Source organism: Callorhinus ursinus, unplaced genomic scaffold (assembly GCF_003265705.2).
Source record: "Callorhinus ursinus isolate GAN/ISIS: 27379988/994484 unplaced genomic scaffold, GSC_fseal_2.0 scaffold61, whole genome shotgun sequence".
In the NCBI taxonomy this organism is placed as follows: Eukaryota; Metazoa; Chordata; class Mammalia; order Carnivora; family Otariidae; genus Callorhinus; species Callorhinus ursinus.
Genome location: NW_027397123.1, coordinates 2,728,484 through 2,741,617, shown reverse-complemented (window position 1 = coordinate 2,741,617; position 13,134 = coordinate 2,728,484). Strand labels below are relative to the sequence as shown.

Here is a 13,134-nt window from a genome sequence, read left to right as displayed (position 1 = left end):
GGCAGATGGAACAGAAGTGCAGAGGTCCTGAGGAAATGCTGAACTTCACTTATTTGAGGATCAGCAGGAAGGTTGTGTGGTTAGAATGAAGAGAGTGAAAGTGGAAATTAATGATGAAGTCAGAGAAATAGGCAGAGAACAGGTCGTATAAGGCCACATAGGCCATTGCAAGGAATGAGATTTTATCCTAAGCATGATAAGAAGCCCTTGGAGGGTTTTGTGCAGGTGAGTAGGGGATCTTTGTTTAAAGATCACTCTGGGTGCTTGTGTAGAATGAGGATAAGAATGAAAGCAGGAAGACCAGTTAGAGGACTAGTTCAGGATTCCACATTAGAGATAATAGTGGCTTGGAATGGGGTTTAATATGTGAAGGTGCTGAGAATGTGTTATAGTCTGGTTATATTTGATGGTAAAATTAATAGGATTTGCTGAAGGATTAGAAATAGAAAGAGGTATCAGAGTTTGGAAGCTTGCGGAAGGAAGTCAAGAATAATGCATTTGAGATGGCCATTAAATATCCTTAATAGAGAAGTTAGAGAAGCATTTAAAAGGCTGCAGGATGGTAGTCAGGACTGAGGAATAAATATGAGGTTAATCTCTGGATTATGGGGTTAGATGAGATTATGGAGGGAATTGATCTAGATGGAAGTCAAGGTGAAGTCTAGGGGCTAAACCATGGGGCATTCCAGCACTTAGCTAGGAAAAGGAAAATGATCCAGCAAAGGAAATTCAGGAGTAACTTAAGCAACCTATGATCTAGGATGCAATCAGGAATACAGAGGACGGGAAGCCAATGACAAACACAAGGAGGGAGCAGTTAACTGTGAGAGATGCTGCCATGAGGTCAAGGAGGATGAAGGATGAGACCTGGCTATTGGATTTGGCAAGACAAAGGGGACTGGTGATCCAGACAGAGCAGGTTTAGAAATGAGAGGAATGACAACCTGACTGTAGAGGATTAAGAAGAGAATAAATAAGCCAACAATAAAAACTGTTGTGGGACAGTGACTTAACTCACCAGGCAGTGTTGAGGGCCCATTTGAGGAATTCTCAAAAGTACAAATAGAGTTTTAAAATGTATTAGAAGTTTTTAATAATAGTGCTGTGATAATTAGGACAAAGAAGTGTGATTCAAGTTTGTATATGTAGTACTATTTCAACTGCATAAAAGTGCAAGGAAAAAAGCCTAGAAGGAAATATGACAAAAATGTTAAGTTCTAAGGGTGGGAGAGAAAGGGGGGAAAATTACTGACAGGAAATAACAGACATCTCTTTTGAGAAGTTTTACCAGGAAGGAGTACAGTAAATGAATAGGAGCTGCAGGGTGAACCGTACAATCAAAGGAGAGGTTGTTTTGTTTTGATTTCAAAGGAGTCTTTAAGAATGAGATAAATATTGGAGAGATGGTACAAGAGTAAGTGATCAGGAAATATGGGTGTTAGTGATCAGAAAGGATGGTTACTCGAAATTGAGATTTTGGAGGTCTTGCCATAATTGGAAATAACAAGGTCTATTATGTCTACTGTGGGGGGAAGGTAAGTGGAATGAGGTAGAGGAAAATAGTGCTTCAGAGGAAGCAGTGTGCTCAAAGTTGCAAACAGAGCAAGAGGTGAAGAGAACACACAGAAGGGAAGGAGGCTGAGGTTGCAGAGTATTTGCAGAAAGTATACTGTGAGTTCCTGAAGGCCTGCTGGTTAGAGAGCAAGAGAATACTGTGTCACAATAAAAGATGTCTAGACCTGGAATAGGATGAGAGTCTTAGTGTTGAACAAGGATGCAGGAAACCAGGGCTTTCCAGGAGTACTGGGATACCCAGGTATCCCAATTCCAGGATTGGTCCTGGAGTAGTTTCTCTGGGGAAGATGAGTACTTCTTCCTATTATAACCTAAGGGCAGTGGCATTGTTGGACTAAGAGCTGATGGAAGTCAAGCCTTCCTGGGAGAAGCCAGCATTAATAGCAGGATATGAAGGTCTTACCAACATCCAAAGCTCTGGGGGCTTCTCTTATAGGCTGCAGTGGGTGGAGTGGCTGTCTTAATATAAGAGAGAATTACAGGTGCAACATTGCTGGAGTCTGGGATTGGGGACAGCTTTTCAGGAATAGCAAAGGGACGTGAAGTTTCAGGTGAGCCCCGAAAGGATGTAAAGCAGGTAGGGAGGCTGAGGGTAGAGGGAAGGAGCATTCCTGGCAGAGGCAACAGTGTACTGAAGGCTATAGGAGGATGGAGCTTGGTGTAATAATGAGGTATTCAAAGAAGGCCCTTATAGTTGGAGCCTAGTGAGGGACAGATGCCAGGTGTGAGTTTGGAGAGTCTGGCAGGGTCTAGGCCAGGAAGAACCTTCTAGGGGTTATAAAAATGACTTGGTAGAGGTGCTTGGGTGGCTCAGTTGGTTAAGCATCCAATTCTTGATTTTAGCTCTGGTCATGATCTTGAGGTCCTGGGATGGAGCTACATCATTGGGATCCACGTTCAGTGGGGAGTCTGCTTGAGGATTCTCTCCCTCTTCCTCTGCCCCTCCTCCCACTTGGCACACGTGCTTTTTCTCCCTCTCTAAAATAAATAAATAAATCTTTAAAAAATGACTTGTGGAAAAAAAATGACTTGTGGGTTATGAGCAGCATTTAAAAAAATTTTTTTTGGTTTTGTTTTGTTTCTTAAAGAAAATAACAGAAGAGAAAAAACTTTTTTTCTTTAAAGATTTTATTTATTTATTTGACACACAGAGAGACAGCGAGAGAGGGAACACAAGCAGGGGGAGTGGGAGAGGGAGAAGCAAGCTTCCTGCTGAGCAGGGAGCCTGATGCGGGGTTTGATCCCGGGACCCTGAGACCATGAACTGAGCTGAAGGCAGTTGTTTAACCAACTGAGCCACCCATGTGCCCCATGAGAAGTTTTTTTTTTTTTTTAAGATTTTATTTATTTGGGGCGCCTGGGTGGCTCAGTCGTTAAGCGTCTGCCTTCGGCTCAGGTCGTGATCCCAGGGTCCTGGGATCAGGCCCCGCATCGGGCTCCCCGCTTGGCGGGAAGCCTGTCTCTCCCTCTCCCACTCCCCCTGCTTGTGTTCCTGCTCTCACTCTTCTCTCTCTCTCTGTCAAATAAATAAATAAAATCTTAAAAAAATTAAAAAAGAAAATATTTAAAAAAAATAAAAAAAAAGATTTTATTTATTTATTTGACAGAGAGAGACACAGCGAGAGAGGGAACACAAGCATGGGGAGTGGGAGAGGGAGAAGCAGGCTTCCTGCGGAGCAGGGAGCCCGATGCGGGGCTCGATCCCAGGACCCTGGGATCACGACCTGAGCCGAAGGCAGACGCTTAACAACTGAGCCACCCAGGTGCCCCCAGAAGAGAAAATTTAAAAAAAAAATCAAAATGCATCCCATGTAGCAAAGATAATTTCATGACCTATTTGTTTTATGTTTGTGTATTTGATCATAATATAATCTGTATTTCTTATCTTTGAATTTTGTCCCCAAAGCATTTGCAAGCTAATGAAGAATCTTAAGTAGGACATTTGAAACAATGCAATTTACATATTTAATATATCATTCTTGACTGCCAGATGGAGATTAGAAGAAAGGGTCTCAAGACATGATTGAGTAGGTTATTGTTCAAACAAGAGGTGCTTTGGCTTTCTCGGAGTGTTGATAGTGGCACTGGGGATAAGAAACAGATTCAAGAGCAATTTAGTAGATCAGTTCAGCAGGAGTTGAGGGGGGCAAGAATGAAAGAGGTCTCCCCAAATGACTTCTGCTTTTCAGACTCCATTTTGTCATCCTAAGCCATTACCTCTTTTTCAGTTTTCTCATTTTTTCTTCCATTAATTTAATGACAACAAAAATAACAGTTTAATCATGTTATTATAACTTGGAGAGCAGTTGAGTCTAAACTGGATTTATTTGATCCTTACAGTGTTCCCTTAATCACCATATTCCAGTTGGTTTCTTTCCTAGTGTTTTGTAAACCATATTGTGCTTCTCTTTCAAAAACAAAGTACAAGCGAGATATCTCATCCCAGTAAATTTTGCTGACAGGAGTTGATGTTAAACTGAGCTGCCTGGGGGTTTCTTGTTGTTTATAATTTTTTTGTTTATAATTTCTTTCTGCTTTTCAGCAAAAGCATGTTTTCCTTGGATTTCTGACTCATTTCTTTTTTAAAAAAATTTTTAGAGTGGGGAAGGGCAAAGAGAAGGTGAGAGAGAGAATCTTAAACAGTGTCCACGCCCAGCACAGAGCCCGATGGGGGGCTCAGTCTCACAACCCTGAGATCATGACCTGAGCTGAAATCAAGAGTCAGATGTTTAACCGACTACACCACCCAGGAGTCCCTCTGATTCATTTCTAAAGACTGTTTAAACTTGATTTTGCTGATTTATGTTGATTTTCTTTCTTAATATCATCCTCTGTTACATTCTACAGCCTATGTGCAGTGTTGTCAGAGACTGTGCATCATGCTCCAGTCATATTGGATAGTGTTCTTCTACATTTAAAGGTTATAGCTATTCATCTTTGTTCAGAATAACTTAAAACTTTCTTTACTGTGTAAACTTGTCACTCTTTCTAGAATATTTTAGAGATGCTTTTCTGGGAAATACAACATTTGACCTTGAGTGGAATGTACTGGGAAGGAAGACCTGAAAAAATGTATAAAGGGAAGAAAATATTGTGTATGCTTTCTGTGTTCTGGGGAATATAAACAGGCATATTTTTTCTACACTTGTAAAGCTTGAGGAGTAGGAAGACCAACATAAACAAATGAAATATAATTCTAGAATTGGAAAAATTGAAACAAGAATGAGGAATAAGGTACAAGTATAGAGATTAAGATAAAGCACAGACTCAATTAGAGTTTTCCAGGATAGTCTTTCTGAGCAGCTGCCATTTAAGTTAGGACATTTCAGACAAAAGGAATTGGCCAGGCAGAGAGCATTTCTGGCAGATGGAACAGCATGTGAGAGTCTGAAATGGGAAGGAATTTTATATGTTCCAGGAACTTAAATAAAGCCAGTAAGGTTAGAGCATTGTTTCTGAAGATAGGAATGGTTCAAAATGAGGTCAGAAAGGTAATCAAGGAATGGATCATGCAGGGGCTTTTAGTCCGTGAACAGGAATTTGGATTTTATTTGAAATAGAAGGGGTAAACCATTGAAAGGTTTTAAGCTGTATTTTCAAACCTCTTTCTATACCAGAAGCACCTGGGGAGATTGATAAATGAAGGAAAATTTGCAGTTTTAAAGTTGCTGACAAATATTGAGCGTCAATATGCAGGTAATGGTTCTAGGCAGTAAAAATAAAGCAGAGAATGAAGCAAAGTCATTGCTTTGATTAAGCATGGGGGGACAGACAAGGAACTTTAAAAATAGTATATCCATTAGTAATAAATGTAATATAGGTGCAATTCTATATTGGATGTTTTGATAATGTGACATTTGAGCAGAAAACTGAAGTGAGAGAGCAGATATCTGGGGAAAGAGCATCCCAAAAGGTAAACACAGAGGCACATGCTTGGCATTTTTGAACAGCAAGGAAGCCATTGTGGTGAGAACAGAATGAATAATTAGGAGTGGTAAGAGATGACATCAGAGAAGGGCAAACTCATGTGAGTAAGGTCTTGTGGGCCATAATAAGTAAGGACTTTGGGTATTATTCTGAGATGGTAAACTCTTAGAAGATTTTTGCAGGGGAGTAATGTGATATGAATTACTTTTTTTTAAAGATTTTATTTATTTGTTTGACAGAAAGAGACAGCTAGAGAGGGAACACAAGCAGGGGGAGTGCAAGAGGGAGAAGCAGGCTTCCCACTGAGCAGGGAGCCCAACGTGGGGTTGGGATCATGACCTGAGCCGAAGGCAGACACTTAACGACTGAGCCCCCCAGGTGCCCCTGAATTACAGTTTAATTTTTTTATTTTTTTTAAAGATTTTTTTTTTTAATTTATTCATTTGACAGAGAGAGAGATAGCGAGAGCAGGAACACTAGCAGGGGCAGTGGGAGAGGAAGAAGGGCTCCCACTGAGCAGGAAGCCCGATGCGGGGCTCGATCCCAGGACCCTGAGACCATGACCTGAGCTGAAGGCAGACGCTTAACGACTGAGCCACCCAGGTGCCCCTGAATTACAGTTTTAAAGAATTCTTCTGGCTTCTATGTGAAGAACAAAGAGTAGGGGCCAAGTTCAAGGAACAGAGACCAGTCAAGAGGCTATTACAGTGAGAGACAGGTGGTTTGGCCTAGGGCAATAGTAGTGGTTATGGTCAGATACTTGATAAACTTTAATGGGAGAAGTAATAGGACTTGTTGATAGATTGGATATCTACCCAGACATTTGATCGAATGTTTCCAGGGGATGGTTTTTGCTGTTATTTTGTAAGCTTCCTTGGTTGGATTCTAATCCACTCCAAAGTTTTAAGAACCACACACTTAAACTGTTTCTCTGATTTCTTTCCTCCCTATAAACTCCCCTTATTCTATGTTTTCTCCTTGTGCCTTTTATTTTAATTGCACAAAATATTTCAGCACTGTTTAAACCATTCCGTTCTTATAAGAATTTTTACTTTTTCTACGATTTTTACTTTAGAAGTTTCATTTCTCCTTGTAAACAGAAGCAGCAGGAATTTGCTTTCTTGTTATCTTCCAGACTTGAAATCCAGTTGTGAGACCAAAAAGTCATCTCCAGAAAAGGGAGCTTATGAAATGGAATCACTGCAATGGGAGAGTATGAGTCAACCTATCAGTCATAACCTTGATTACAATGGTCTTAGAGATACGATGGAGGGCAAAGGAAAGTTTGAGGGTCAACAGAAAAGTCAGGAAGGACTTTACATGCACATGAAAATTACCTGTGGCGAAAAGGCCACTCAAAGCCATTCTATGTCACCTATTCTTCATCAGATAAATCCTACCAAGGAAAAATTGTACAAACGTAAGGAATGTGAACAAGCTTTCAACTACCTGTCATACCTTACTCAACATGAGAAAAGCCATAATAAAGAAAAACACTCTGAAGTTAAGAAACATAGGAAGACCTTCAGCAAAAAGCCAGCCTATATTCAACATCAGAGGATTCAGAATGGTGAAAAGCCTTATGAGTGTATGGAATGTGGGAAGGCTTTTGGCCGTAGTTCTGATCTGATTCAACATCAGAAAATTCATACTAATGAAAAACCTTACCAGTGTAAGGCATGTGGGAAGGCTTTTATTCGCAGTTCACAGCTCACTGAACATCAGAGAGTTCATACAGGAGAGAAACCATATGAATGTAAGAAATGTGGAAAAGCCTTTAGTTATTGTTCACAGTATACTCTCCATCAGAGAATTCATAGTGGTGAAAAACCCTATGAATGTAAGGAATGTGGGAAGTCCTTTATCCTTGGCTCTCAACTCACTTACCATCAGAGAATTCATAGTGGTGAGAAACCCTATGAGTGTAAGGAATGTGGAAAGGCCTTTATTCTTGGTTCACACCTTACTTATCATCAAAGAGTTCATACTGGTGAAAAGCCTTACAGATGTAAAGAATGTGGGAAGGCCTTTTTATGTGCCTCCCAACTTAACGAACATCAGAGAATCCATACAGGTGAGAAACCCTATGAATGTAAAGAATGTGGGAAGGCCTTTTTCCGTGGCTCACAACTAACTTACCATCTGAGAGTTCATACAGGCGAGAGACCCTATAAATGCAAAGACTGTGGGAAAGCCTTTATTTCTAATTCTAATCTTACTCAACATCAGAGAATTCATACAGGTGAAAAACCCTATAAATGTAGAGAATGTGAGAAGGCCTTTATTTGTGGCAAACAACTTAGTGAACATCAGAGAATTCATACAGGTGAGAAACCCTTTGAATGTAAGGAGTGTGGAAAGGCTTTTATTCGTGGTGCATATCTTACTCAACATGAGAAAATTCATGGTGAGAAGCATTATGAATGTAAGGAATGTGGGAAGACCTTTTATCGTGCCACACAACTTACATATCACCAGAGAATTCATACAGGTGAGAAACCCTACAAATGTAAGGAATGTGACAAGGCTTTTATTTATGGCTCACAACTTAGTGAACACCAGAGAATTCATAGAGGTGAAAAACCCTATGAATGTAAGCAATGTGGGAAGGCCTTTATTCGTTGCTCACATCTTACTGAACATCTAAGAACTCATTCCGGTGAGAAACCCTATGAATGTAAGGAATGTGGGAAGGCCTTTAGTCGTGGCTCAGAACTTACTCTACATCAAAGGATCCATACTGGTGAGAAACCTTATGTGTGTGTTCAATGTGGTAAAGACTTTAGACGTCATTCACAACTTGCTCAACATATGAGGCTTCATAATTGAAAAAGCTTTGAATATGATTTAATATAAGAAAGGCTTTAATGTCTTCAACACCTCTGGAATGCTAGAGAACCCATATTATGTTCGTAATGAATTTAGGACATCCTTCTGTTTGTGCTCAAAATCAACTGATTTTTAGAAAGCCTGTATTAATGACTGCAGAAATAACTTCTGGAATCCATTATACATTTTTAAGAATCTCTATAACCTTGGAATGGAATGCTGGAGTATATCCTTTATTGAGCACCATCTCTATTTCACCATTTCCTGTGAAATTGGAGAAGTTACTTAACCTCTTTGTGCCTCAGTTTCTTTGTGTAAAATAATGTAATGATATCACATTGATTAAATTATAAATGATTATGCAACTCCCTTTGGACAGTATCTGATACTCAGTTATCTTATTATTTCTACTATCATCATTATTATATGCTATTAGAGAAGTCAAATGGTAAGAATATTTTTGAGTACAGTAAGATGTAAGCATTTTATTACCATCTATTCCCTTTTTGGTTTTTGTTTTAGATTTTATTTATTTGAGAGAGAGAGCACATGCGCACAAGTGAGTGCAGGGTGTAGCTGAATGGGGAGCCCGATGGGCTCAATCCCAAGACCCCAGGATCATGACCTGAGCCAAAGGCAGATGCCTAACCAACTGAGCCACCTAGGTGCCCCCCTTTTTGTTTTGTTTTTGCCATCTATCCCTTTTTGAACACCAGATAATTTATTCTATGACAGAAGCTTTAGAATATAATAAGGGCAGGAAGCTCTCCATTTTAGAGCTCATAAATTTTGCTGCACCAGATAATTCATACTGCAAACAAGTTATAGAAGAAATTCCTTTAGAGTTATAGAGCTTTTTTATAAAATCAAGGAGAGGTGATTTTTCTAAAGCAAATTCCAAAAGCAGAAGTTATTATTCCACATTTTCTAATTACTACTTTAAGAGAAAAATAATATATCAACAATATGATACCAAATAGCTCCATTAAAAGAAAAAAAAACTACTAAAAGAAGAAAAACTATGGGGGTGCCTGGGTGGCTCAGTGGTTAAGTGTCTGTCTTCAGCTCAGGTCATGGTCCCAGGGTCCTGGGATCGAGCCCGGCATCGGGCTCCCTACTCGGCGGGAAGCCTGCTTCTCCCTCTCCCACTCCCCCTGCTTGTGTTCCCTCTCTCGCTGTGTCTCTCTCTGTTAGATAAATAAAATCTTTAAAAAAAAAAAAAGAAAAACTATGTAAAATAATTACCATCTTAAATGAGAAATCAAAATTTGCCAACTACAGTTTTTTCTCGTTATCTGTATCTAATCCATTCCTGATAATATGTTGAATAGTACATTTTCAGATGCCCAAATCTCAGTCTACATTGCATTATTTTAAATGGGAAAAATGATAATATGTTTCCAGCCCATTCAAATGTCTTGATTAGGTTTAAATTCAACTTAAACCACCTACTTGATTTCTCTCAGAGATTTCAGAATAATATAAAACATTTAAAACCCAGTAAACAAGTAAATAATTAGCAGATGATTGTGCATGCAATGATTTTATTTTTTTAAAAGATTTTATTTATTAGAGAGAGAGAGAGAGCACATGGGCAGCGGGAGGGGGAGAGGGAGAGGGAGAAGCAGAAGCAGACTCCTTGCTGAGCAGGGAGCCCGACATGGGGCTCAATCCCAGGACCTGAGATCATGATCTGAGCCAAAGGCAGATGCCTCACCCACTGATCAACCCAGGCGTCCCTGCTTGCAGTGATTTTAAACACAAAGTATGGATTATGTTTTCCTTCTACGCTTCAAGAAACAGATACTATGATATAAATAATGAAATGCATTAGTACATAATAGACACAAATAACAATTAAGAAAATAAAATAATAATAATAAAAGTAAAATAAAAACCACTGATAGAACAATTGAAACAGAAGTTCCCAAAACAATACTTACCTTTTCTACATGTGATGCACCTTGCTGTTTTCTATTACAGTGTCTGTAATAAACACTACAGCCTTACCTGTTGTCTTCACAACTTAATACTGTTCATTATCCCCACTCTGAAAAACACTGGTTTTACATTTATATTACAAAATTATAATCCCGGGGCCCCTCAGTGGCTCAGTCGGATCTGACTCTTGATTTTGGCTCAGGTCATGATCTTGAAGTGGTGAGATTGAGCCCTGCATAGGCCTCTGTGCTGAGCATGGAGCCTGCTTGGGATTCTCTCTCTGTCTCTCCCTCTGCCCCTCCCTGCCTTCCCCCCCCCCCTCAGTATGCCCCATGCACACATGCGCTCTCTCTCAAATTATAATCCAATGCTAATTTGCCATTTTTAAAAGTGAAAAAAAAAAAGATGATTGAGAACCATTAGAACTTCCCTGAATCATTAGAGCAAGCACTGTGATGCTAATGCAGTCATGCATTCCCTGCTCAGATTGGACAAACTATGGCATCATTACCACACTGAATTTAAAGAAAATGTAAATAATGAAATGTAAGTAAAATGTTATTTGCTACATTGATCTTTAGTCATTTATATACATCTGGCATGTAACATATTTGCATATTGGCAGAAAATACCCAGAACCAAAATCTCCCAAAATATGTTCAAAACATAATAATCTCCAAATACCACTGGAGAAGAGGGGCCTGTCTCATTGTATACTGCAGTGTATAACCAAATTCCCTTGCTGGCCAATGAATTCCACTTTGAACAAGCCAAATTAAAAGGTTGTGAGAAGACCTACAATAAAGAAAATATTACCATTGTTTAACCCATTGTTTACCAGTCCTAACCATGAATCCTTTCTCTTCCGCAATACTTACTATCTTTGGATTATGAACACACTTTGAGAAATCCATTGCTGACCAAAAGGAATAATTATAAGAGGAAATTTAAGGCATTATGGCAGTTAATTAAATTTGGCGGGTGCTGTAGTACTTTTCTGTTCTACAATTAGTACACTATACAGGAAAAGTTCCTCTAGCTCAAGTTTTCACAACCCTTTCCCTAGTCTCTTGACCTAGATTGATTTAGTTAGATTTTTATTCTTTATGCTATTGTTATGAGATTGTTTAATGTGAAACTTGAATGAATATTAATTATCTCAGTACTTTATATTTATTTCATAAATTGTTTGAAACTTAGAATTTCCCTATTGAGGTAATGGTGAGGGGATAGGAATGTACACTAATCAAAGAGTTAATAAAGACAAACAGAAGTGGCTGCTATGCTGATTTAGTTGCTACTTTAAGATATATTGATACCATCACACCCATTCAAAATTAAGCTTTATTTCCCCTACATGCGTATAATTCTTTTCAAAGGTCATTACATTCCTCTTATATAGTTACATAACAAAGTTTAACCCATGCCAAAGAAATAGTGCAAATTAAAAAGAATCATGTTCACTACCTCCCGCCCATCTACTGTCAAAACTTTGGTTTTTATCTTGTGACGTTTCCCTCTGTTCTCAAATATGGTCCACCTTTGAGTCTAAAAAAAAATAATGTTTTAATGGAATAACTGTCCACTGTAACTTGTTTTAACTTTTTATTGTAGAACATTTCAAGCATATAACAAAAATAGGATAATAAAATGAACAGCCATATACCTGTCACATAATTTTTATTTTTTAATTTTAAATCTAATATAGATAACATACAGTATTACATATTTTTAATAATCACTCCTATTTTACCTTTCTTGTTAATCTTCCAAATATTTTTGGCTGGGATATTTTAAAGCCAAACCAGTATATTTTAGCATTTCCCCTCTACATATTTCAGTATGTATCTTGAACAGATAATTAATGATTATAGTTGGTTTATTTGAATCAGGATTTAAAAGACACCTGCTCATGGCATTTTGTTGGTATGTCTCATACACTTGCTTTTCTGACTTTTTAAAAAATGCCTACAGAACAAAACATGAACATAGTACCAGCAATGCCATGATAATATCCTCCCTATCCCCCCAAACTGAGTATTCAGGTTATTTCTCTGTTGCTGCAAACCACTGCAATAAATGTCCTTATATGCTTATTCTTGCACATTTGTGTTTTTATTTCTACAGAATATATTCTTACAGATTAGACTAAGTCAAATTATGTGTACATTTTAAATTTTAATAGATTGGGCCAGATTTTGAAACACTCAGTTTACATTCTCATAATTAATGTATGAGAGTGTTCATTCCCCATACTATCACCAGGAGCAAAAAATAAGGACTTCCTTTGGAGCCATGATGGAATAAAAAGTTTAAACAAGGACTGTTATCCCCAACAAAAGAAATACAAATGAAGTGAGCACTGTGAGCACACCAACTTTCTACCTGAAGACACGTTCTAAATAATGAGAAAAGTTATCCCAAACAGAGCATGTTGTTCTGATTGTGTTGAGAAGATGGAGATCAAAGAGATTGATGTGTCTGGAAGTTGCAGAGCAGTTCCAGAGAAAAGGAAGCTGTGCAGAGAATTTCAGAAATGTGTGAAAGGTCCTCTTCAGTCTTTCCTAATATTAAATAGTACATGTGTAGGGTGTGATTCTACGAGACTGGGCAAAGTGTAATCAGGGAGCTGCAAGTTGTAAAATGCCCAGAGCTGACACAGGGCAGAGATACTCTAATTTGGACCCAGATGATCACCCATACCATTTGGTAGATAGCCCAGAAGAGTCACATGATAAGAGTAGAGGTCAACTATCTCTAAAGCACTTTAGACCTGTCCTAAACTGCTTTTTTAAAGTTTCAAAAGAATCAAGCAAGTAACCTAGCTGCCTATAGAGCAAAGCTCAACACTCTAAAAGAAAT

At 38.6% G+C, this 13,134-nt stretch overlaps 1 protein-coding gene across 2 annotated transcripts in view; it reads left to right on the top strand.

Moving 5' to 3' along the window:
- LOC141371219 (uncharacterized) overlaps positions 1 to 12,471 on the top strand; it is a 34,247-nt gene extending 21,776 nt beyond the window's left edge. For both annotated transcript variants that reach the window (XM_073885247.1, XM_073885246.1), the window contains one exon: positions 6,638 to 12,471. In XM_073885247.1, coding sequence (XP_073741348.1) covers positions 6,638 to 8,331 — 1,694 coding nt within the window. In that variant the 3' untranslated portion in view covers positions 8,332 to 12,471. The remainder of the gene's footprint in view (positions 1 to 6,637) is intronic.
- Positions 12,472 to 13,134: the final 663 nt, after the last annotated feature.